Source organism: Nyctibius grandis, chromosome 5 (assembly GCF_013368605.1).
Source record: "Nyctibius grandis isolate bNycGra1 chromosome 5, bNycGra1.pri, whole genome shotgun sequence".
In the NCBI taxonomy this organism is placed as follows: Eukaryota; Metazoa; Chordata; class Aves; order Nyctibiiformes; family Nyctibiidae; genus Nyctibius; species Nyctibius grandis.
This window is the reverse complement of record NC_090662.1, coordinates 29,473,141-29,500,283: the sequence shown is the minus strand read 5'-3', so window position 1 is coordinate 29,500,283 and position 27,143 is coordinate 29,473,141. Positions and strand designations below refer to the sequence as shown.

At 41.6% G+C, this 27,143-nt stretch overlaps 1 protein-coding gene across 2 annotated transcripts in view; it reads left to right on the top strand.

Moving 5' to 3' along the window:
• The first annotated feature begins 5,986 nt into the window (after positions 1 to 5,986).
• CFTR (CF transmembrane conductance regulator) overlaps positions 5,987 to 27,143 on the top strand; it is a 90,873-nt gene continuing 69,716 nt past the window's right edge. For both annotated transcript variants that reach the window (XM_068401879.1, XM_068401878.1), the window contains exons 1-4: positions 5,987 to 6,039; positions 18,723 to 18,833; positions 20,124 to 20,235; positions 26,769 to 26,984. In XM_068401879.1, coding sequence (XP_068257980.1) covers positions 5,987 to 6,039; positions 18,723 to 18,833; positions 20,124 to 20,235; positions 26,769 to 26,984 — 492 coding nt within the window. The remainder of the gene's footprint in view (positions 6,040 to 18,722; positions 18,834 to 20,123; positions 20,236 to 26,768; positions 26,985 to 27,143) is intronic.

Below are 27,143 nucleotides of genomic sequence, written 5' to 3'. Positions count from 1 at the left end.
AAGTTGCTTTTCTCATTAGCTTCAATATTTGTCCAGTGTCTCCTTTTTTTTTTTTTTTTTTTTTTTTTAAATGCAGGTGCCCTATCTGCCAGGATAGTTCTCATTTCTGATTAAGCTGTGTCCAAACTGATGAAACCTTCACAAATCTTGGTATTATGAGAGTTACTACCAGCAGGGCTTTCACCATTTTAACACGTCTTTTAGAATCCATGCTTAAAAGTGAGTAGTAATGACTTTCTTACATAATCAAGGCCACAGTCTAAACTTCCTCTTCTCAGATTCTAGTTCCTTCAGGACTTTATTCGACGTCAGCTTAGTCAGCAAGACCTCAGTGAGTACTTTTATAGCTCATATAGCAAGGCAGATCAAGATGACACTTAAGCAGATTTGAAAGTTTTTACTGGTTTTGATGCACTGGGGTTCATCCATCAGTACAAATAGATATGGGTTGTCACAGAATCCTGTACTTCTGAATGAAATAACACATTTTCACTTCCCTTACTGTGCTTCAACAATTTCAAAAGGCTTAAAAATACCTTCCAGTTTAAAAAGGTATTCTTGCAGTTGTTGTTAACTTCATAGACCAAATGGCAGCATATGAACATGTCAGACTTTTGTCTGATGGTTCCTTCTAGTGTGATGTTATAATTTTTGTTGAAAATTATATGCAATTTGAAGTGCTTTGAAGAAGTTGGTCTGGAGCGTCTATGGAATGAACCTCTGCAAATTCAGTGTGAGTTGCACTAAACACCAACACAGAGCTATTCTTTTGTTCTTGTGTCAGGCCTGTGATGTATTCATCGCTGTTTTCCCTTTCATGATTTCCATGTAAGAGCTTATTAAAATGTGGTCTTCTGCCCATTTTGCCTGTCCAGAATGAAACGTCTGGTACTTTCACAGTACTTCACCTCCCAGCTCCATGCCTTGTATCACAGAAGTACATGCCTGGTAGAAGATCTGGTTAATTTCTCTGGAATATTAAACTGTTTTCAGGATTTATCCAGACCGGGCATTGAATTGACGTAGTTAGATACTGATGATGCAGTGTGGGAAAGCATACATGACTTTGCTTGCCAGAAGTATCTGCTGCGCATAGTTTAAGAATGTTAATCTGCAAGTACTGAAAGCATTGGTTGAAGCAATTTTAGCAGTATTAAGACAATGCACTGGGATGCAGTTTTTGCTCATGTAAATGGATCCAGCAACTGTCAGGCTGGCATCTTCAGCATCTAAAAATAAAATATTCTGTCCATCTGTATTCTAAAAGTATTATAAATGCGGACTCAGAATCTACGTGCATGGTAAATATCTGTGAATAGTTTACTTTTTTAAAATGAATGCTGCTGTAGCTTTTGTCTTGGTTATGATTCAGTTTTCATTGTATTTCCTGGGAATAGAGAAGCTCTTTGGAATTCATAGTAGTATAAGCCAAAACTGACAAGCAATATGAATAGCAAGATGTTGCTAATTTATCCACAACTAGAGGGTACTGTGGGGACTTCAACAACTAAAAGTAGGTATTTGTAAGCCATCAGCGAGAATGCTTTTGTGGAGTATTAAATAATACATATATTTATAATTCTAGTTGACAAAGTTCTTTCATTGTTACTGCTTTACTATTTTGAACTCTTTTTTTTTTTAAGGTTGTCTTTATTTTGGTGTGTGGGCAGCTCTGAGACAGAGTAATCATTTTTTTGTGAACGAAAACTGTAGGCTAAAGTAAAGCCCTACCCTATGGAAAGGTGGCCAGACTGCTTTCCCTGCTCCGAAGAGTAGTTAGAAGTTAAATGAAGTTAAGCCATCTCACAAGAGATATTGAGGAGCTATGCCTGACCCATATCTTAAGGGAATTAATCTATGAGGATTTGAAGTGAGGCCTCCCACCATTATTTAAATCACTTGGAATGAGGAAGTGAACCCAAGTGTGGTAGAGCCCAGTTGGGTACAGGGAAGCTTGAGGGAAAGACCATTGTCAGATTTGTGGATCAAGTTCTCTGCTTTTATTAAAAAAAAAAACCTGGAGAATAGACTGGACTGCTTTTGAGTTGAATGAAACATTGCAACCAAAATAGTTTCCAGGTAATTAAAAGATTTGGAAAAATTTGAGGGTTCTGTTAGAAATTCGATTGATAGGTCTGGTTGCTTCAACCACCGAACAAAGAAAATAAACTTCACCTTGATACCTGTTTTATCTCTCCCTGCCCCTGCAGCAAAGGACCATTTTTTTTGTCAGGGCTGTTTTAAAGAATGAAGTTTTCAGAAGATAGGAATTCTGAGACTGAACAAAACACTTTTTCATTTTAAGCAACAACAAAAACCAGTGACTTAAAGCATTACTTCTGGCAGCTCCTTAGCTTCATTTTATAAGGAGATGGTATTTAATATGATCATGCTTTCTCTTTCTACTGATAATTTCTACCCCTTTGTCCATTGACATCAGCTAATCAAAGATCCAAATATAATACATTTCTTCTACCCTTCTTGATAATCAGCAGCTGGATAAAAACCAAAAAAGCTCCAAACGCCTAATGTGTTGCTGTACCTAAGAAAGGGGATGCAAAACTCCATTGGTGACTCCATGGCAGCGAAAGCCAATCTTCCCCCTGTCCTGCCTTTGTCCTGCCCTGCCCCTTGCGGTAGGGTTCGTACCCTTACTTACCTTGGCACCAGCACTAAGTGCATTTTCCTCCTCCTAAGTTCAGATCCCACTGAAAATGCACTGCTCTGGTGGGGTTTTCAGCTAGACCAGAAGCCTTAATCAGCTTTACATGGAGTCTGGTGGTCCTGGAGGGGATTGGGAACGTGTACCCGAGGGCCGGAGAGAGGCCAGGGCTACAGCCCCCGTGGTATAAATCACTTTTAAGTTAAGTAAGATGAAAACATCTAACCAGACAGGCTGTTTCCCGTGTGTGTGACTGCAGACTGACCATGGCATGCTGTTTCTCACCTGGCTGAGGTACCCCCGCACAAGTGCGGTAGCGAGTTACTGCAGCGATGGCACAGGAAACCAGCCTTTGCTTGTCCTGTTCGTGTGCCGCGGGGCTCTGTAACTCAGCCTCTCTGAATTTTCTTCGGAGATACAGAGTAACGTCAGGTAGATGATGGATGGGGATACAATTAGAGGATAAAGTAGCTGTTGTCATATCAGTTGCATTTCTGTAGAAGTGAAAGAAGATCATGTAAATGAAATTCATAGCTAATGCTAAAATTGGAGGTATTTCAGTCCCTAGAGAGCATAGAAATATTATGGTTTATTCCTACTCACAGTAAGGCTAATGACAAGTTTCACATTCATGTCAGCTGAGTACGTTCAAGATCCCTGAGAAGATTAGGAATAGCTGTTGCTCTGAAACTACAAAATGTTGTTAAAAAAAAAAAAGGCAAGGAAAGGTACCAGTGGAAACTTTGTGGAAACAGTCAAGAGAAAAATTACAAGAAATAATTCTGTAAAATGCAACTAGTTAGGAGTTTGTGGCTGTGGGCACATGTGTGTGTATAAAAGTAGCTGAGTTATTTGCAAAACTCTCGGATCACAGAGCAGGGAAGTAATTGCTCCCCGGGTTCTGGTGGTGCTGAACATAGACATAGCTGGTACTTAAGGAGGCAAAGATACATTCCAAGTTTAGAGAAGAGACATTCAAAATTAGGGATGTAGAGAGCTTGGCATATAAAAGGTGGTGGAATTTTTCATGTAAAAAAATACATAATCAGCAATGACTGATGGGACGTCTTTGTTAGCCCCAAATTTGCTACAAGTGCTTGAAAGTCAGCTCTGGTGGTAATGGCAACAGGGAGATACTGTTATGAAAAACACTCTGTTAGCCACTGACATTTTAAGCAGTTTGGACCTGATCCACGAAAGGTTTTAAATTACTAACATGCCTCACTTCCTAATGTAAATTACAAAAAAGTCTAATCCCGTGCTCAGTTTCTTCCTTATTCACCTGCACCAGAGATCCGAAGGCTGGAAGAGGAAAGAGCCTGTAGCAGGGGGAGTGTGTGTTGCTCAGAAGACTTGGTTTCCAGTCTATCTTTAAATTAGCATTTCACCATTTTCTAACGAAGTGAAAGACCTAGGTGATCTGCACGTCAGCGCCTACCCAAAGAACTTCTTTCAGAGGTGGATGGGAGCGTGGGGGATCACAGCCTTGCCCCGGGTCCGGCAGAGGAGGGGTCTGAATCCTGATCTGGATTCCTACTTGAGCATCCTGGTCACTGAGCGCAGCGGGGCTGGAGGAGCTGGGAGCGGCGGGAGGTGCCTCCCTGGTGCCCGGCACCGAACACCTCCCCGCGGCCGCGGTGCGGTGCGGGGTCTGATGTGGTGCGGGGTGCGGTGCGGCCCCGGTCCAGTCTCCACTAGGTGGCAGGATGCCGAAGGGCTCCGCGCCGCTGTCCCGGAGCCCGCGCGGGTTTCGCCCTGCCTTCTGCGCATTGTCTGCGGACGTGACAAAAAGTGCGGACTGTTTCCTGGAGTCCTGCCTGCCCCGTGTTTCTTACTGGTTTTGTCATTAATAAAGCAGAATCGGGAAGGATCCGAGCGAGGTCTGAGACACAAAGGAGGCCGGTGCGGTGACCGGGTAAGAGGGCACCTCTTAGCTATCGGCAGTCTGCAAGGGAGAATTGCCAAGGCAAAGAGAAATTCTTTATGAAAACACAGTGGGGTGTAGCGAGAAGCAGTGAAAGAAAAAATACCTGCGAAGTTTGCAAAGAGTAACAGCTGGGTAAATGGTAGCGCAGTCTGTAAGTCCATAGAGAAACACGTTTGCCTCTTGACAGAGCCAGTTTAGAGGGGAATGGCTGCACGCTTAGGAAAGAGGGAGCTTTTCCGTCCAGATTTTCTTGAGTTACAGAAGCGAAAGGAAACTGGAGTGTGTAAATATCGCAATAAAGTATTAAATAAAATTAAGTCTTATACAGAAATAAATCACAAGTTCTTATTCCTGCTTCTTGTCATCTTTCTTTTCTTTTAAGCATGCTTTCTTCTGTGCACTCTGAAAGCAGGGATTTTCTGTGTACGGCACACGTACAGCGCTGCAGAAACAGCTTTAGTTTGGGTGTTCGGGATAAACTCCTGAAGGATATACCCTTAGTTCTCGTTCTCTCGGTGCAGGTAGCTGTGCCTGCCAGAAAACTTGAACTGAATTAAGTGTATTTTAGAGGGGATATGATCGCGCTTGCCGCTCACGTTTGTTCTCCCCTGGGCTCCCCGTCCGCCCAAGCCGCAAGCCCCCTGCGCTCTCCCGCGGGACCACGCACAGGTGTAGGGGCAGCCGGGGCGGGGGGAGTACGGGGCCTTCTGGCGCGGGCCCTGGGTGCCCACCAAAGCCAAACCCCGTTAAACCCGGCTTCGGTTCCCGCGGTTCTCAGGGGGTTTGCGAGCAGGCAGCCGGTGGGCTGGAGCAGGCTCTGCGGTAGGGAACTGCGCGCTCGGCGGGGCGAGGGGGTCTCCGTGCCCCGAGGGGGGCTCTCCTCGCCGCGCTGTCCCCGCTGCCCCGGAGTGGGGGCAGAGGGCACGTCTGGGGGGTGGTTCTCCCCCGTGGCCCCTGGTCGGGCGAGGGGCTCAGTGCTGGGGGGAGGCTGGGGACCCGGCGTGGGGTGACTGGGGAAGCGGAGTCGGCAGGAGGAGGTAACGGGCTGGCCGAAAGCCGGCGCGGAGCCAGGGAGGAGGGGGCGGCCGGGGAGGAGAGGGGGCGGGCGGCCGCGGGGGGAGCCGCGGGGCGCGCCCGGTGCGCCGTGCCGGGCGCGGCGGGCACACGGGGGAGGAGGCGGCGGCAGCGCGTTCCGGGGCGCCAGCCCTCCCGCTTTTGAACCTGGGCGAAGCAGAGGCGGGGAGAGGGGCAGGGGCAGGAGGCAGGCGGGGACATCGGCGCCGGCCGAGCGGATAAGGTGGGAGAGCCGCAGGAGCGGAGCGGGCGAGCGAGGCGCCAGCGGTTAGCGGCTGCCGGCGGTCCCCCCGCACCTGCACCGCGCCGCAGCCCCGGGCACCATGCAGAGGTCCCCCCTGGAGAAGGCCAACATCTTCTCCAAACTTTTCTTCAGGTGGGAGCGCCGGCGCGGCGGGACACGTCGGGCCCGGGGCAGCGGGCGGTGCGGGGGCGCTCCCCGGGGGCTCGGCGGAGAAGGAGGCCGAGCGCTGGGCGCCAGTTAGCTCTGGAAGGGTCTGTGGGGAGGGGGGTGGGGGTCTCGCTTGCTGCCGAATGGCGAGATCTCTCATTTTTTTTGTTGTTGTTGTTGCTGGGGTTTTAGCACCAGGAATGGGCTTTGTCTGTCCAGTGTCATAAACCGTCGCTGGACCCGGACAGATGAATTTATGACATAATTTGAGCAACCTTTGGTAAATTGCTCAACTAGTTAATCTGTTATTCCACCGTAAATTGTGAGAACACGGCAGGGTGGGGGGGAGCAGAGGGGAAATGCTCTCAGAGCAAGGATTCCTTCTGTTCGGCTTTTCGGGTGTTTAGCATTCGCTCAGTGTATAAGTGTGTAAGATCTTACTGGAAACTGTTCCTTGTAAGCCTTGAAAGTGTTCTCTTACAAGCAAAGTCCCTGGTGCCTCCTGTTTCTCACAACTTCAAATAAAAAGAGGAGAAGGAGCCAATACCAATGCCTGGGCACAATATACTTTATAAGACAATATAGAAGCCTGAACATGTTTTACGTGACATTGCTGGAAATGACAGTGCCAACTGGAAAGAGCAAATAATCTTTCTGGCTTTGGCCCACACACCACCAGTTTCACCAGGGTGCTGGTTCGTCCTTTTGTTACTTCAGGGTCTTTCGCACGACAGGGAGGGGAGGGAGGAAATCTTGTGTAAGACGTGAATATGGTGACTGAAACGGGAACGCGTGATGTAAAACCATAACATTGGCACGAGGTCTCTGCCTGAGCAACTGAAGGCTTTTAGCTCACTTTTGGGACAGCTTTCCTTTCCAGCTGGTTGGCCTGGACCTTTTTTTAAAGTTTGTTAAGGGAAATGGGTCTGTATGAATCATTCTGTTTACCTGCCTCCCTCCCTTCGGCTCATTTTAGCCAGATGTGATAGCGGGGAAGGACACCAAATGTAACCTGTTCCTGAAGTTCTACAAACATCCAGGTAGAGGTGAGGATCCTAGAGATGTCCTGCAGTGGTGCTGCAGTGGGAAAGAAGTCGTACCTGCTCTCACATGCTGATAGAGACAGGGAGCGTGGATGATGGGACTATAAGCCTTTACAAATTTTCCACAGAAGAAGCTTCACTCAGTGCTCCTGTCAAGTATAAGATACAAATCTGTAGGAAATAAGGCTGCATATTAGCTTTATTGCTCAAGAAGCCACTTGTTCTGTTTCATTTTCTTTATTTGTAAAGCTCTTATCAGAGTGACGCTGTCCTAGAACCTGTGATGCTGAAGGTGTCAAAAACAAACCCCAACAAGATAAAGCAAATATACTTCTGATTCCTACCTTAGTTAAAGTTCCTGCGGCTGAAACCAGATACAGTTCATGCTCATTAAGTGCATAATTAACCATCCTTGGGCCTGACTTGGTCTTTTAAAATCAAAGTCTAATGATACATTATATTGTACCAGCTATCTGACTGTAACTGAAGTGATAACAAGTACATAAAGAGATATTTATGATGAATATTGACTAGAACAGAGAAATTTCTTTACAAAACTTTATAGTAACATTGTTTCATAGAAAAATTAGGCTATCGGTGTAAACATTCCGTTCACTGGGTAAGAACAGCCAAAATTGTATATGTACATCTATAAAGTGTCTAATATGGTTCTAATACCTTAGGAATTATGTTTCTGTGAATGGCAAAGTCTCTGCTTACTTGTGTTTTACCACATACACTATGAATGTCTTTGTTTCTTCACAAATATTATATGAAATAATTGAAAAGATCACAAAAGTGAAAGCCACAAAGAAGAAGATGCATTACACCCAAATTGGCAGCAAGGATGTCTTTCTCTTAAAAATAGATAAATAAATAAGTAAGGATTTTTAAAACATACATTATTTATAATGATGAAACATGTTAGCTTGTTTTAAAATGCATCCCTTCAGTCTTCAAGGACTCCATCAGTTTCTGTCTCATCAGAAGTAGATCAGGATCAATGCTAAAGATTATTAAAAGGTAAGTTGTGACAGAGCAAAGATTTATCAAGGTATAAGAATTTCACAACACTTTGAGGCATAATATTTGTGATGAGTTTTAGGAAGTCAGAAGCATTTGCTACATGTCAGTAATGAGAGACCTGTCCACTCAACTGGAAACATCCACAAAGTAGTGATGAATGAGTGAGACTGGAACAAGTTTTTCTAAGATGTCAGAATATTCTGTTAGTGTTTTAACTGAATCTACACACATCATTGGTTTCTGATACCAATTGTATTTAGTAAAGCACTCCAGGACATGCCTACATTTTCGTACGTGCTTTACTTCCATGAAACCGTGTGAGACAGAACTCAAGGGCATTATATCTGAAATAAGTAGTCAGTTCTTTCTTTTTTTAGAACAACAAGGTGTGTATGGAAAAAGATTGCGTTTTCCAGTGGTGATGAAATAGTTGCTTTCAGGTACAACATTGCAGAATGCTTCAGTGAAGTAACTTTTATAGGAGGCTCCTATGCAATTATATGTGAAGTACCAATCTGAATATAATGCAATAAGTTGAAGGTCACGTTAGCAGAAGTGATGCTAAAGTATTCGTTGTTTTTATTCAGGAAATCTTGCTGATAAATGTAATATTATTATTTAATATTCTACGAGCTGTTATCAGCTTCTTGATACTGATGACTATAAACCCATTTGTAAGGTTTTATTGCTTCATAATGTGTCCTGTTTGGGCTGGAGGGATAGGTTTAAATGTGTTAAAGTCAGAATGGAGCTCCTTGCTCGTAAGTTAATAATTTAGACATATTTCAGTGTTTGTACATTTTATTTTAATTCTTTATGCCAAAAAGTGAGAAACTGTCATGTGTATACCAGGAGTAGTGTCTGAGGGGAAAAATGTTACCTTTTTGTTGGATTTCCAAGATTACCGATACACTAGAACATCTAGAATACTAGATACTAAGAACTACATCTAGAACGCTAGATACAAAGTGTTTGGAGTTTCAGGGTTTCTTTCGTGTTTTGTTTTATTTTCCTTATTACATTTTCAGAGTTGATCCCTTTTATTCCCAACCACATGCAAGACATTCATCTGTGCTCTGGCAACTTTTTATCTTGTTTAAAGAAAATAGAGTTTTATGCAGAAGCGATCAGATGGTCATATTCTTAACTTTATATTCATGGTGAAGCTTCACTTTTGTCTTTATAACAATTACTTATGTTCTTGGAGTTTTGCAGGGTCAAGGCCATACCTTTTGTAGCAAGCAACATCAGAGTACTTTGCTATCACTAGTGTTTATTGTAGATTAACTGAGATCAGGAAGTATTGTTATGGTTTTATTAAGGCAAGTTAATATATTAATTAATTTTTAGCTGGGTGCTGGAACACAGAGTTATTGCTGGAGTTTCAGAAATGGCTGCAACTTTGAGATACTTCTGATTTTTTTTTTACATGCAAATTTGGATATTTAAATACAAGATCACAAAAGGCAATCCTTTTGTTCCTGTCCAACTCTCTAAACATATACTTTTGCTTTGGTAAGTACCAAATGTGACAACTGTCTTGGCAGGACCAAGTACTTCAGTGCCTGATTCATTATTAAACCCAAATGAGAAACACAAGCTCAGCCAGCTTTTGTGCTATGTCTTCTCATGGGCTCAGTCCATCAGACCTGCTCTAGTTGCTTCTTTCTTTCCAAACCAGACAAAAAGTAACCTGCTGCCTTTTTATAGAGCTGTCCAGTGGTTCCAAGAACAATTTATCATGTAGGGGATAAATGTTGAATTCTTTCTTCTGCCATGTGTGTGCTGGGAGGGGTATGAAAAGGAATTCAATTCTACACCTCACCTCCTCGAGGAAGTAGGACCAGTGTTACTTGTGTGTGGTAGTAAAGGTGTTTTAGTTCTCTATCTCTGGCTCACCTGATCTTTTTAAAGCGTAAGAGCAAGAGTGAGACTGTAGTCTACCAGGTAAGAAACTTGTTTGCAAGTCCTGATTCCTATTCTGAGGGCACTTTTTATCAAGTCTGTTAATAGCCTTTAGGGTGGATAACAGAATCCAGGACTTAAGTTTTGAAAGTACCTGGCCCATGAGCTACAGTCATGGTTATTCTTTCACTCTTTCTAGCTTAGTTCAGTCTTAATTGCAAGTTTGAGAGTGCCTTCACAGAATCACAGAATCACAGAACGTTAGGGATTGGAAGGGACCTTGAAAGATCATCTAGTCCAATCCCCCTGCTGGAGCAGGATTACCTAGACCATATCACACAGGAACGCGTCCAGGCGGGTTTTGAATGTCTCCAGAGAAGAAGACTTCACAACCTCTCTGGGCAGCCTGTTCCAGTGTTCGGTCACCCTCACCGTAAAGAAGTTTTTCCTCATATTTATGTGGAACCTCCTGTGTTCCAGCTTGCACCCATTGCCCCTTAACCTTGACCAAGATAATTTCTGGTTTGAAAAGGCATTCTCATGAGAAGTAGTATGAATCCCTTCAGAGAAAGGAACTAAAGCCAGTGCTACCCTAGACAGTCCCTGCTCTATCCTTGAACTGTGTATCTTATGATTTAATACCAAGAGAGTATTTAGGATTTTGATTCCTGAATAGAGAAAGGTTTACGTGCCTGTTTTTCTGGGGAAGTTTTGGATTTAGCGTGTACATTTGTCCTCAAAACTTCCCCTGAAACTGTCTTGAATTCCTAAAAATCCCAGGTGTTGTATAGGAAGCTTAAAAACCGAATTCATGTAATAAATTTCACTGCGGAGGGCAGGTGTCTGGATATGGTCATATCCAACATATATTTGGAGCATCCCCTAATCAATACCTAGCTCTGTAGCATCCTGCTCATCTTTCCTGTCTGAGTAAGGAGCCTCTGTGTACGTTGGCAGCTATGAGCAGGTGGATTGAATTGCACAGTGTGATGGTGTCCCAGTGTTGCTGGGACAGCTGACTTAGGCAATTATACAAGGCAAATTTCTTATAGTATATTCTTAAGGCCCTTTATGGGTCCAGTCCTGAGCACCTGCCTTTCACTGATCCCAGGTAATCTTTAATCCTGGCTGTTAGTGATAACCAAGCCCACATGCAGCCGCAGCATAGATTCTGGCCCCATGAGGCTGCCTGGTCATTTGTCTGTTGCCACAAGTGGTCCTTGGAGACCCGCTGTTCTGCCAGCCCTTCAGTCCTGTTTGAAATGGCAAGCTTTCGGTATTTCTGAAATTCAGCCCCCAGATGGTTCAAAGATGTGCATGCAAGTTTGGGACTCCTTTTGAAAATTTTATTTCTGTTAATATTTCCAAGCTAAAATAGGAAACTCGAAGTGAACTGAAGAACGAACGCTGAGTCTCCTACTCTGAAACAATTTCAGCCACAGGAATACCTTCTCTAATAAGAAGGCTAAATTGTGTCCTTGGCTCAGCCTGATACTGCATTTTGGGTCTAACGAGCAGAAGTGCAAACCTTGCGAAGCACAGTGCCCTTCTCTGGCTGCTTTATACCTCTAATGCACAGTTGCCTGTATCGGGTTGCATCTGAGTTTCTGAAATATATGTAAAGCTTCTTTTCTTTCTGCAGGAGGAGGACTTACCATCTTGAGGTTCAAAATGAAATGATCAAGCATTTGAAAGATTTGCAGACCTGTCTCTCCCTTTTTATTCTCCTCCATGCTTAGTTGATTTTGGTGGAATAGAAAATAATCCATCCAAATCCTTGAGTTCTTTTTTAATACTGTAGGCAATGACATGGAAAGTTGTGTTATTGTCTGTGTTATAGAGGCTTCTAAATGCCCTAGCAGAAATTTGGAGGCTACTGTACTAGGCACTGGAGAATAATTGATAAGGATGTCTGTTTTGAAGATCTTAATGTCTAAGTAGATAGCACAAAGCATGGGCTAAAACCAAGTTTCCTTATTAGTTCTGTAGAGAAGAAAGTGGGGTGTACAGGGATTATGATTTGTCCTGGGAGCACGTGATAGAGTCAGTGCAGACTGCCTGAGATCTCCTGTCCAGGACTTTAATCACACAACGGTATTTCTGGTGTGACAAAGTTACTTCAGAATATTTCTACAACGAACAATTATCACCGCTTTCATACAAGAGAGTCTCAGTCTTTGAATATCTAAATTTTTTGAATATGCTAATTTTCAAGCTGGTGAGAATAGTGTGACATTGCAGGACAGTTCTACAGGTTGCCGTTATCTTGATTTTTTTTCCTTCACCCCGCCTGCTTTGCAGCATATGTATGTAGGTATCGTGGTTGTGGGGGCAGGATGGTGCCAACCTGACATCTGGGTAATAACGTGTCACGTTATGTCCTCTGAAATGAATAACTCAAAGGTCAAAACAAACTGTAGCATATAAGAAGACACGTTACAAAATTTTGCAATGTAAACTTGTAGATGGAATTCAACTGCCTTCCATGAGAGAGGGGGTACACCTGGGTGAGACAAGAACTCAGAGGCTGTGTTTACAGATCACTCCCTCTCATATAAGCTGCAATACCTGCTGCCTTGACTCCGTGGGTAAGGTTGTGCCTTAGGAGAAAATCCTAAGTGACATCTGGGAAGGAACTTGGCTTTATGTATAGTCCCATGTTTTAATGTTGGTATTTATCTTTCTGTAAACTTTTTTTCAACTTTTATAATAAAGGATGTATTGGAGTCAATCTGATATTTCACTTGAGCTTGTTTCAACTTAACTCAGTTTAAGGTTGTTCTATAAAATCTGTGATGCTTTTATTTCTCTGGAGGTAAAAAATACAAAGAAAGCAAAACCCAAAAAAACAATGTTGCTTTGCTCAAAGCCCAAGATAATTTTGGAAATCAGAAGATATGTGACATTTTCTCATTAACTTGCAAGAGTCAAACTGAGGAGTGGCAGCACCAAGTACCAGGATACAGAGAAGATGGCAAAAAGCAAGTAGGAGGAGATGCAGCTCATAATTCAGGATTGATTCTATATTGTTGTAGTGGCAATCTACATTTTGATACTTGGTATTTAAATTAAAAAAAGAATAATCTTCCCACCTTCCTCTTCCCCTGTTCAAACTGCCACAAATCTGTTCACCAGGTTGTGAAGGTGTTTATACCTGATCACCTGTCAGTCACTGAGGCTGGAACAAATTACAGATTTGGAAAGGGCCATTGCACCTCATGTGCAACTGTGTGCTAATTTGTTGTGAAATGTATCTATATGTGCATGGAGTGCTAAATTTGATGAAATTCTTTGGTGTCACATTCGTGACACATCTGGGAGCTTTTCAAATGCAGTTCAGTCATGAATAGCACAGCTCTGCAAATGTTTTGCTGATGCAAACTTTCTGCAATGTTCCTTGCCCATTTTAAGTGTCTTTCAAAGGACTAGGTGAAAGAAATCTGTTTCTCTTATTCTTGCTATGGGATATATAACTGAGGAAAAGAGTGAAGATGAAGAAGCGTTCTCTCCTAGCCAGTCTCAATGTAGGTATTTGCTAAAAGAGCCTTGCAAACGCTGCTCATAGCACATCATCAGCTCTATGATACTTCGATAACTTTGTTTAAAAAATGGCACTATATATATTACTCTTGACTTTGGTATCTAAACAACTGACAGAATGTATTCTACCCTTGCATGTAGCACTACTTAAATATCTTTGTACTCCCAATGTACTTAATTTTTTCCTCAAAAATAGCTCTCAGTAGTTCTGCAAGCTGAAATACTTTGACCATTTTACTAACTGTAAGGAAGAAGTATTTAATTTCTGCTAAAAAACTGAATCTCAAAAAGCATTTAGGGATCAGATAATAATATGAATAAGTGTCACTTTGCAAAAGCTGGGCACAAAAATGCAAGCCTTCCCCAAGAACTGCTGTGGAGTAATCCTAATTAAGATTCACTATTGAAATCCTGGGGTTTCAGCAGAACATTGATTATTCTTAAAATGGTGCTGCTCAGAGCTAGTGGCAAAGTCGATGATATTGCAGCTAAATATTTTCTATGTATGTCAAATAATACCTCATGGTGAAGAATTCTTTATTAGTGAAGAAATTTAAATCTTAATTGTAGTGATCTGGGAAAAAAAAAAAGCATTTACCTTCCATTGTTGAAGCTCTGCACTAGTTATGTGTAAATATTAAGCTCAGTGTTGCATTTCTTTGTTTTTAAAGGGAAAAATGCTAAAGGTTTAATACTGTTTTCACAATATATAACATGCTATATCAGCAGGTTCCCATTTGAAACAAAATAACTGCAACCTTGCCCTGTTGAGGGTAACCAAGGCGCAGGAATTAGGCTGTGGTGCCTGGCAGTTGTGCTCCGTGGGCGTGCTGACGTGTCCCATCCGTTAGCAAGGATCCTACAGAGCTCGGGTCACCCTTTATGGCTGCGTTGCAGGATGCTCAGAGAAGAGGGCTGGTGGTGCAAAGGCTCTTTTGGAGAAACGTATTTTGTGTGTAGTAGAGCTGCCACCTCCAGTACAAAGTAAGCAACAATTTTCAGTTTGTTCTGCCATCAGAGTGATGGATGTCTTTTGGGAGAGGATGGGAGTGCAGAGCCTCTCATAGAGTCCAGTCTGGTTTGACCCTTCAGGAATGTCCGAGACCTATGTGGTACCTCAGTCTTTTCCTGCAATCAGTAGAGATTTGTGGCTTTGTAAACACCTTGCAAAACTCAGGCTCCAAAGCATCATAATCATGGCTTGATTTTTTTTTTTTCTCCCCTTAACTGTTAAAAGAAGGGATACAATAAAGCCAGAGGCACTTTATTTGCTCTGTCTCCATCAAGATTTAAGGCCAGTCCCTTAGGAGCTGCAGGCACTATGCCTAATTATATTATGCACACGTATCGATGCCTTGTCAGAGAGGGAAGTGAGGCCATGGTCGCCTTTGCACTGCTCACTAGATATTGCCATGTTGTGCACAGGGTATCTCTTGAAATGGTACCAGCCTGATCAGGGACCCTTAAAGGAGAGCTGCTTCACTTTCCAGGTCTCGGATGGCATAGCCCCACTGCTCTGCCACTGTCCCAACGCCCTGTTCTTCTTGACTGAGACGGTCTGATGGAGCCGCGGAATCCCTGCGCCTGGGAGGAAGATCTAGCCGGTTAGCTTAGAGACACGGAGCCTCTTTCTGTCTTTAGTGACATGCAAAGCAGCCTTAAGGGAGAGTCAAATCCTATTGAAAAGTTAACAGTCTGTGTTAATACTCTCAGGAAAGCCAAAGGCATCTGTCCCATCGGTACAATTTGCTCGAGGGCAATGAGGCTGAACATGCTGGAGAAAGAAGAAGCTGTAATAAGAAATCTATTATATATTGCTAAAGTGAATGACAAAGAAATGGTCATTAGAAATCTACCAAGAGAAGTTAAAGCAGTATGTTCATAGAATCATAGGATGGTTTCAGTTGGAAGGGACCTTAAAGGTCATCTAGTTCCAAGCCCCCTGCCATGGGCAGGGACACCTTTCCACTAGATCAGGTTGCTCAAAGCCCCATCCAACCTGGCCTTGAACACTGCCAGGGAGGGGGCATTTGCAGCTTCTCTGGGCAACCTGTTCCAGTGTCTCACTACCCTCACAGTAAAGAATTTCTTCCTAATATCTAATCTAAATCTACCCTTTTTCAGTTTAAAACTGTTCCCCCTCATCCTATCACTACACGCCCTTGTAAAAAGTCCCTCGCCCACTTTCCTATAGGCCCCCTTCAGGTACTGGAAGGCGGCTAGAAGGTCTCCCTGGAGCCTTCTCTTCTCCAGGCTGAACAGCCCCAACTTTCTCAGCCTGTCTTTGTAGGAGAGGTGCTCCAGCCCTCTGATCATCTTCATGGCCCTCCTCTGGACTCGTTCCAACAGCTCCATGTCCTTCTTACGTTAGGGGCCCCAGAGCTGAACGCAGTACTCCAGGTGGGGCCTCACAAGAGCGGAGTAGAGGGGCAGAATCACCTCCCTCGGCCTGCTGGCCATGTGCTTTTGATGCAGCCCAAGATATGGTTGGCCTTCTGGGCTGCAAGCGCACATCGCCGGCTCATGTGCCGGCAATACATGTTATGTATATGGTATTTACATATCAAGCTTTTAAGGTATTTTTTGCTACCAGGCAATTAATAATAGAGGTGGAACTTGTTTTCCTTCTTTTCTTCTTTCCTACTGTACACCCTTGAAACTTGTCCCCTGCTGGGTCTCATGTGTATATGCCCGTAATAACATTCCTAGTTAGTGGCAAAGCTCTGACAGCACTACAGTTTTCTCTGTGAAAGAGTTCATTAAATGCCAGCCAGTAATCCAGTGGCATTTGCTAACATAATGCTGTAAAGCTGATCTGTTTCCCTTCCTTCTTGCTCTCTTCCTTACAAAAGAAATTTCTCATTCTCAGCAACCACAAGAAGAAAAAACTCAGAATTACCACTGGCAAATTGTTTCTATTAAGCCAGAAAATAGAAGAGCCATATTCATTGACAGTCTCTGACTGAGCTGCGTTACCTGGTGATAAAGAAACACTGATAACTACAGATTATAATGCCAGTTAAAATAAATTTATAGCCATTTTGCATTTCAAAACTTTGCAAAGAATCCAGAGCGTAATGGTAAACTGGGTGCTGTTGGAATCTGGCAAAAGGTTGGTTTTAGGAGATATTTATGTATTCTAGGTCTAGTATATTCCTTTTCATAAAATATATACTGTCTCCCACAGTTCTCAAGAGCACAACCCAAGCAGCTGTTGAAAATCTGCATTGAGACAAACAGCAGTGTCAGGCCAACTCCTCCCACAATTACCACTCCAACCCAAAGCCACTTGGCACAGCTCGCAAATTGGCCAGATCTCTTTAGGGTGGGACTTCTGAGCAAGGCCAGGGCAGCTGGGAGATGAACATCCCTGTGCAAGCCCTGCCAGCAGCCTGCGGTAAGAACCTGGCTGCACACTAGGAAGTCCCTGGGGGAAGGTGTCAGCACTGCTCCTTTAGCTGGCTGGAGGAGCTCATCTGCCATAGCTGCAGCTACCCTGAGCAGCAGAGGTATGAGGACAAGGGCTGCACTAAGTCTGTATCAAACTTGTTGGCTTGGGAGAGGAGGGTGGTTTAGGGAGCACATAATTTAGGTGGCACTGTTAAGTGCACCTGGTTAAGCACCGAGTAGAACAAGAGACATATCTAGGGGTGCAGTAGATCTCCTAAGCATGCTGCCTTCTTCAAACGATTAAACAGCCACGCTGCTCGCTTTTAAATGCGGTCACTTTTGTTACTTCACGCAGTGGCAAAATTCCAGGGTAGGTGCTAATCAAAAGTATAAATAAAATCAAATGTGTGGAGGGAAACAGTGCAATGAAAAATGTTTTCCCAAAACATACAAAGTCTGAAACTGTAAAGCGTTTCTCTTTTGTCAAGACAAGTTGGGAATTGCTTATCTCGATCTCAAAGTGTGCTGAGGTCTTTTTGCACTCGTTTAGTGTGGAATGATGTTCTTTTACCCTGGTACCTTGCACCATCAGAGGCTGCAGTTGAGAATGTGGATGACTGTGTGTGTATGATACATGTTCTTACAGGCCTAGGAGTAATCATCTCCAATAAGCTGTTTGTATTTTGTAAGTGACCATTGGAAACATTATTGCATTTCTTTTGCAATTTTGTTAAATGTTGTCTATAAAGACAATTTAAAACAAAAAAAAATCTGAAATGATTGAAGTTTTGCAGATTATAACTGTTACCATAATCATAAATCATGTGGGGTTTTTTTACAAACTGTCTTTACATATGGAAGCATGACAGCAATCAACCACAAGCTACTTCTGTTGCAGGCATTTACTTTTTTTAAAGGAAATATCTTTTAACAATGGCAGTAGAGCAGAAACTCAAATAGTTTGAAAATACACCATTAGTTCTTATGGTTGCTTGTTTGTGTTTTGTTTCAGTCTTGTGCTTTCAAAAAGATTTCTGAACAGAACCTGCTGCAACATTTTGTACGGGTTGGCACTTGGGGATTTGTAGACCTTTCAAGAGCCAAACTGTTTGATAAAATTCGTAATGGCTTATAAGGATTTTCTCTACACAATAGCCATGCTAGCGTTTTTTCCTGCTTTGCTGTAATTCAGCGTGTCCTTTAAATTGGTATTAAATTTTTAAACATGACATTTGAAAAAAGAAATGCAAAATGCTTACATGTGATGAATGCAATGAAGATCTTATGAGGAGTCGTGTGAAAGATCTCGTGTGTTGTTTAGTGCATACCACAACGTAAGCTGTCAAAGGAACACTCAAGCTATGTTAAGATTTTATGTCTTCTAGGAATGAAACTTAAACATCAAATTTAATATATTTCTGATTTATTATTAATTTTTATGGACATAGCACATATTTGGAAATACAGTACAAAGGTCTGAATCCTCTGTTCATTTGTCTGCTGCTGACTGAATAGCAAGTTTGGGGCATGATCCCACCCCAAAACTGATAAAATGGAACAGTTTTGCAATTATTCTTTTAATGTTATGTTTGTCAATATTGTTTTGTAAATATAATGCAGAGCTGCACTATATTATGTCATATTGAGTGTGTGCACATAGATATACTTGGGTGCTGTGGACAAAATATTCAGGGTGAGACAATGCGACTCCAGAATTAACCTCAGAAACTGGTGGTTTCTCTATTTTTTTTTTTTCCTCCTTAGATGGACAAAACCAATTTTGAAAAAGGGTTACAGGCGACGGTTGGAGCTGTCAGATATTTATCAAATCCCTTCTGCGGACTCAGCTGATAATCTTTCTGAAAAATTAGAAAGGTATGAAAGGTTCATGAAGTAACTTTGTTTCAGGAGTCACTGCAGTTTTCATTAAAAAGGTATTGGATAAAATGTTTAAATAGCATTGGGTGCAAGCTGGTTGCGCTCATTGACGAGCTCAAGTGTGTCCTCATTCAGCACAGTTGTCCTTTGGAGCTGGCTGGGATCCCTGGTGCAGATGTATCACCTAGATGTTATAAATTACTATATACAGGTACCTGTGACATCTGTCCATTGACTAGTGAGGCTAGACTCACAGTTTCAGTGTTAGTTCGCTATTCTGCTGTTCTTTCTTCCCAAAATATCCTTGTAAACCCTTGTTTTGTTTTTTCTTCCACTAAATAGCATTCTTAATTTCCTTTGATACCACTGTTGAAAGACTAATTGCTTCTGCAGAAATTGTGCCCCTACTTTCCTCATTTAGGCTTCCTCTCTTCTTTACCCTATTTCAGTGGGTCCTGTTTCAGAAACTGTGCTACACTTGGAGCTAACTCTTACAGATACAAGTTCCAAAATCCTGTCCATTTCCCCCAGCCTCCGGTGTGGCTTTCCCTGACGTGCTGGGGCGGCTCACATCTGCACTGTTGTGCCAATCCAATTAAACTTAATTGCAGTGTGACATATGTATTCAAAACTAGTGGAAAGTTTTGAGAACATTGGTATGCTTAATGCATTTTGATAGTTTATAAGTGGCATATGCTGGTTATTTAATATTCTGTTGAAAAACGGAGAAGTGAGTGAGCTGAGGGAATTCCTAGGAGTGCTTTAATCTGTGAGTTGAATTTGACTAAACATATGCTTTCTGTATGTAGCATTGCTTCTGGTCAGCAGTTTATTATCCAATAGAAAATTATTGTCCCAGCAACACAGGTTAAAAATAATGCTGTGCAGTAGAAAAGTCACATTTTTGATGCTTTGTTGGTGTTTTCTTTTTTGCAGACTGGAAGAGCTCCAAAACATTTATTTGCCTATTATTTGTGCTTTGGTCTTAAGTACAGCAGGTTTATTTAAAACATACAATGTGACCTTTTCATGAATTAATTCCATGTGGGGTGATATATGGCTGAGTATTTAAAACTGCCAAATAACTGGCTGAACTAGGTTTGAACTTTTATTGATCTATCAAATCAATGAAGGCCAGGTCTTTGGGGTCTCTGCAAAGCTTTCTTTCATTAGTCACCTTCGCTAAATCTCCTTGGATATACTTGAGTGGATTGAAGTATGTCAGAGCCATAGACCCATGTATTTGCTCACACAACTTAATGATCTTGTTTTTCGGTTCCTTTTCAGAGAGTGGGACAGAGAGCTGGCAACTTCAAAGAAAAAACCCAGACTTATTAATGCTCTTCGACGGTGCTTTTTCTGGAAATTTATGTTCTATGGAATAATGTTATATTTAGGGGTAAGATTTGTTCTCTTCAGTAAACTTTTAGTGTTCCATAAACAGATCCAAGTCTTAGGCGTTGTTAAATTAGTACAGAATCCTCTGAATAGCTACAGATTTTGCTCTGTGTATTGCTTATAAAGATGATAAATACAGAGAGATCCTCAGGGACCTTCATAAAAAAAGTATTTTCTGACAATATATTAATATCTTTAAAACATACATATTAGTAATTTTGAAATGTATGTACTGCTAGGGGCATATGCTTCTCCAAGTACAGGTAGAACACCTGAATTTTTGTGTCACTGCTGAACTAAAGTAATTATTTTCTCATGTTATGGTTTTTAGGAAGTTTCTAAAGAATTTTCTACCCTTACATTAAAACAAATGACAGTGCAATTTCACATGATTCGGTCAATTTCGTCAAAGTGACTATCTGCCAACTTCATAGTTAAATGCTTTATTCAGGTTTACATATGCAATAAATGAGTTGTCTTCATTCATGATAGCAATTCTGCATAAATAACTGTGTGAAATATGCTTGGATCTTGGTGCTGTTAGTGCTCCAAAGTGTATGACCAAGACCTTGATGGGAAAGTCTGAACTGATTACGTTTATCACCTTTCCAACATGTAGGACTACCTTGACTTACCAAATGCCACCTGTTTGACAATCCTGTTACTGGGAAAAATAGTTTATTATTAATGGTGTCTCACTAGGTACATTGGATAGTCAGACTATAAATCTGAAAATTACTGTTAACCAATATACACATTAAACATCCATGTTATTTTCAAGTTTCTGCAATTTAGTAGTAAAAGTGAGATATTAAACTCGATGCTTCTCTGTTCAAAATGCTGTGGTATCAGACACTGCAGCTGTAATAGCCCAAATGGCCTGAAGTGGTCAGATATACTCAGATAGTCTGTTTTCAGATGTGAGACAGATCTCTAGGCCAGATTTTTGTTTTCGGAAGGTTGATACGGAAAGGAACTAATTCTACTGGCATTGGTGTTGAATGTGATCTAGTTCAGCTGTACTTCAAGATCATGGATTGGGCAGAAGAAGAGGGGAAGGGGAATTTATGGAAAATAGGCCACAAATGTCTCTGAAGTTCACATTGCTTGCTATAAAACCAAACTACTCTTTTCTTCTGTCTTTCTATCAAGTATCCCAAGGAACTATTATAAGAGAATAGCGGAGCTGTAGAAATGCAAACCTTCATGCCCATTAGAGTGACCCCTCTCCCGGGCAGCAAGGGCAGAGTAGTGTGGAGAGTTGTTATCACACCCGTGAACTTGCTACTGACTCCTCTGTAGAAGGGAAATTTCAAGCTAGGTAGATCTTCTAGTAGGTAGATGAAGAAAGCCATGCCAGATGTATGCTAAGTGAAACCACAACACCACCTATACCCTCAAGTTTTAATAATTTTGTCTAAAACCCTTGAAACATAAATAAGAATATCCTGAAAACTAGAACACAAGTCCTTAACTACATGCAGACTTTTCAGCATTAAAAAGGAACTTTTTAAGGGGGAAAAGTTTTAATGCATCAGGCAGCGTTTCAGGTCAAAGAGCGTTTTTCAGGTTAAGCATCAAATTTGGAGCCTGACTTCTGCTAGTTTTATGCTGGAATGGTTTCACCCCAATAAACTTCCATGGAGTCCCTCCTGTTTACATGGCTGCATGAAAGCCAGGCTGATCTTGGAAATTACAAAGTAGGTAAATTTATTTAGGGTCCTGGGATGAAAGTCCTGTAAAATATTCCTAAGTGTATTAATTTGGACTGCTAACAATGTGAATGTTCTGGTTTAGATCATTGTTGATTTGATTGGGATAATTAATAATGGACTGTAATTTCACTTCAGATTGGATTTTCCCCAAAGAATTATGGAAAAACTGACTGCTTCTTTCTCTTGTAGCAGCATGTCTAGGGGAAATGAGTATCAGTAATAGAATCAGAAAGTCACAAAGTCAAATGATCTAAAGAAAAAGGAAGAAATTATCTAAAGAAAATGGAAATTGCTTCCTTTAAAATGCAGCATTCACATTCTTTTTAGCCTAGAAAAAATTTAGGATGTACCTCAGTCTGTCATGCTGCCTCATGGATTCAAAATAATAGAAACCCTATAGACCTTATTTTTTTGCAATCACATTTAAACTGTCCTCTAGATGTAGCACATAAAGAACAACTTTGAAAATTCTCAGCACCAAGGCTTGATTTTAAAAATAAAACTAGAGTGAAAAAGCTTTTTGCATTTTATCTTTTGCTTCTTTCTTCTCATGGATAGATACACTCACATGTGCATGTACACAAATTCTGATTAAAAATAGGGGAATCAAGAAATTAGCTCCCACGCCAACTTTGTCCTCTCCCAGTTTAAGTCTCTCCAGCTTGCTGGATGCTTGTCACTAGTGAAGAGCCTCAGATCTCTCGCTGCCACTCGCCTCAGTGGTGGGAGGCAAGATGGTTAGAATGGAAGTTGATGAGTCAATTAATTGTCTTTGTACAGGTAGGGCAGTTAATCATGGCAGTTAACAGGGCCTCTTGGTATCTACAGGGCTGCGTAATAACCCTTCTCTCTATACTCTTTCACCTTGTTTGGCGACTCCTCTGGGACAAGACCGTTTCTTTGTGGACTCCTACACAATTCTGTCTTTTATTTGCTTCTGCCATCTTATTACTGCCTTTAATTATTTAGCCTTTTTTTCTCACCAAGTCAGCAACTCCTTATTCATATCAGGTTTGTGTTTAAAAAAAAAACCAACAAAACAGCAGTTCTACAAATTTAGCCTACCATACACTATAATAGGTGTTCCTGCAGTCTGCCAGCTGAAACTATCACAGTAATGCATTCCTGTTAAAAGTTAAGCAGCGTCTGAGGGCTTTTGCAGGCAGTTCTGAGGATAACTTTCTTTCCCAGTGTACAGGCAAGTGAAGTGTGTGTGGACATGCACGTTTGGGACTGTGCAGGGTTGATTTCTCCATGCAGACTTTTTTAACAGAGTACATTTTTAGACCAGGTGAGGACAGAACAGGAGTGTGGGATTTTTGAGTCATCTTTGCTTGTTTTTTTTTTTTTAAATTTCTTTAAGAAATTGCAGGCATTTGCAATTCATCAAGGAAACAAAATCTGCACCTTTCACAATGAACATGGAAAGATTAAATCTTAGTTTAAATTCTTGATTCCGTTATCATTAGTCTTCATTTTATTGAAAGCTGTAAGAGGAAAAACTCGTTGCTAAAGCCATTGGTGTTCTTTTCAGACTCGCTCACGGAAATTAATGGGAGCTTTGCCATTAATTTGAATGGGGACAGGATGTTGTGCCGTATTGGCATAGGTGCAACCAAATTGTGTGTTCTTTTGAACTTCGCTTTCCTTTCAGCTCTTCTCTTGTCTAAGCCCTGAGCTGTTTTCACGGCACCTTTCTTGGAGGGTGGTTTAAACTCTGCTGACATCCCTGCTGTTTGTGTAGTTGTTGTGGCAACTGGCATCACAGCTTTGCTCTCATTAGGTTTAGTAGTTTCTCTGTCTCTCCCTTTCCCCTCACGCGCCATAGGTAATGATGTTATTGCAGGGTGGACACTTGTGCTCTGGCCCCCTGGAGTACTACGACTCTCCCTTGTAAACAGTGTTGTGTTCGGCACGTTGAGTTACTGCACTTAATGTCTCTGCTCCCCTGCTGTTGGAAACAGCTTCCACACTTCACCTCATCAGCAGACGTATCTTGCAATTTAAAGAAAAAGGTGGTATGATGGTGAAACAAAAATCTTGCTTTTTAGCATGATTCTGGCTAACAAATTGGGTACTTTGCTGTGTGGATCAGTTTGATTCTGCTTACTTTTTTCTCTTATATTCATCCCCATGAAATATATTTCCACTCAGGCACAGCAGCTGCTAACATTAACTTAGAAGTAGTTTTAGTATCATATCCCAAAGGACCCTAATGAGGATTTCCTGAAGTTCTCGCATATAGGTCATGGGTGTGAGCGAGGAGGCAGGGAGGGATATGAAAGTCCTGAAGCACTTCTTGGGCATATGCCAAAACAGAGATGTGCATTATTGTCTTCAAATGCAGAGTGATTGAGCATATGGGGGACACACGTAACGTAAAAGTTCTCATTGCGTAAGAATAGCCATACCAGGCCAGATTAACACAGTATTCTGTGTCATACTCTCATTTCTCTTCAGATCTTTGCTCTTTTAATTAAGATTTCTGTGAGGGGGATGTTTCTGAGTTTCTTAATGGCCTATGATGAATGCAGAGGGAAGAACAAGGACAGGAGAAGGAAAAACATGACTCTTGAAAACTGCATTTTCTGTTAGGTACACAAATCCTGTTCCTTTTTTTAGGCAGGTCATTCTAATCGGTTTAGTTATCCATGTTTATATCAGTGGGTAATTTTGAGGTTACAAGAGGAAAAATGAAAAACAGGTAGTTCTGCTTTCATTTGAAAGTAGACTAGATAATATTATCTTCGGTAAGTAAGCTGATAAATCTTCACTGTAAACCAGTGGATTTTTACGCCCCATGAGACAGCAAATGCTTTGGCTTATTGCCAGCCATTATTCTACCCTTAGTCTGTAAATCACCTTTTTTTTTTTTTCCAGCGAGCTAGGCATGTATGCAATACCTTTATAGTCACAACAAACACAGCAGCAGAGCATGGCATTTTCACTGGAATAAGAGTAAATACAAAAAAAAAAAAGTCATGCTATTTTAAGCCTATATATAAAAGCTTATCTTGGAATCTCTGAGACTATGAAAGCATCACATTGTCCTTGAGAGGTGACTGTTTTGTATTTTATGAGTTTTGGGGAGTTTTGGTTTGCTGCTTCGCGATGCGTATGGTTTAAGCACAGCTGCCTTGGGTCATGTGTGTTTTAATAAACACTCCTCCCTTTGCCTACTAATAACACTGAAGTCTTTGTCAAAGCTGGCTCCAGGTTTACAGCATATGTGTTGGGGCAGAGTTGTGTTTAATGTGAGAAAGTAGTGTGTAGCACAGGTATGCTATGTGAGATGTAAAATTTCATGTCTTCTGTGGGAAAAGTGAATGGTGAACGTCAGCTCCACCAACAGTGACATTCAAAAGGGGTTACAGTATAGGTTGTAGAAATACTTGGTATTGATCTTGTGTAAGAGACCAAAAGGAACCCAAAGGAGAAGGAAAAAAAATTAAAGGGGATTTTCTCAATCTATTTATCACCGTAAAACATTAATTACAGCTGAACTATCACTAGTTCCTTCTCTCTGAGTCTCTGTATGGTGGTTGGTGTGGTTTTCAGCTGGAAGGCTGTACTAGTAACTTTTTGGCAGAATTTATCACATCCATACAAAAAAGAATTCAATAGTTACTTACTATTTTTGAAGTATCAGATGCTTGCTGCTGAGACACAACAGAAAGAAGGATAAGGGGACACGTGTAAGGGTTCTTAACACTGAGTATTTTTACACTGAATGTAACAGTGAAGAAAAGGAGCACATACATACTTCATACCTTTCAGAAGCTCATGTAGAAGATGAAGCAAATTGTTAGACCTCAGCACACTGATGATTTTTGCAGTTCTTGGGGAAGGATTGGGGAAGGAAAGAGGAGGCAAGAGGCAGAGATAGAAGAGGATGAGGTTGTAGGAGTGAAAGTATGAGAACAATGGAGGTGTGAAGGGAAAGTGGAAGGCAAAGGTAGATAACGCTAGTGGGGTTTAATTACAACAGAAAAGGAGGCTGAGGACAACAATGTAACACCAAGGCTAAGGTAAAGTCGGGCTATGGCAGATCATTTGGATGCCTTGCATTTTAGCAGTTTGATACCGCCTCTTTTTCCTCTCCTGCTCTGGTTCTCTACTACGTTGCTCATCCCGGGATGGGAAGTGCTGGCGCTGCCAATGCAGGAGGGACCGGTTTCTCTCTGGGACTTCTATTAAACTTGTCTCCCCTACCATTTATGCCCAGCTTCATCCTGCTTTTGTTACAACCCTGGATACAACGTCTAGAAACGGTTGGGTAGGATGATCGAATTGTTTATACTTTTATTCTGTTGCTATTTCCATTTACTTTATGTTTTAGCTATATCCTCACTGTATTGTTATGTTGATGTTCATTTCAGGAACTGTGAGTCTTCCTGTGTCCTGTAAGTCCAGTAAAGTGCAGTGAGAACTGTTCCCTAGGGGCCAAAACAGACATCCAGCCTGCTAAACTGATTCAGTCATATGATGTGGCTAATCCATTACAACTCTGAAAAAGTAAATGTGAGAAGCTAATCTCAGTTGTCATTTTTGTAGAAAACGATCAAACAACATTTACGAACTAGATTTGCTTTGGTAGAGTTGCAGGAGTATCACAGATTAAGAGAGCAGTGAGTTGTCTGTTCTCCTGTGCAATTACTGCAACTTTCTGTGGTTTGCACAGCAACAGACCTGACTTCCTCATTTAAGATATGAGGCTGTAAATCTCAGTTGGTAGGACTTGAAATTAAAATGTTAACTATTTTGGAACAAATTAACAAACTACTGACGCAAAATTATTTTCTCTTATTTCCATCTGTAGGAGGTCACCAAATCTGTGCAACCCCTTCTGCTGGGAAGAATAATAGCTTCCTATGATCCGGACAACTCTGACGAAAGATCCATAGCCTACTACCTGGGCATTGGCTTGTGCCTTCTCTTCCTTGTGAGAACATTACTCATACACCCTGCTATATTTGGTCTTCATCATATAGGAATGCAAATGAGGATAGCTATGTTTAGCTTGATTTATAAGAAGGTAATTGTTTCATTTACGCTCAAAGCCAAACCTCTGTCTGTAGCCTACGTAACTTTTAGGCCAGTATGTTGAAGGATTGATAGTTTTGTTAGTCAATGTACACAAAGTACGCAAAAGAATAATGTGGCTAACATCAGTTTCTGACAGCTCTCTATTTCC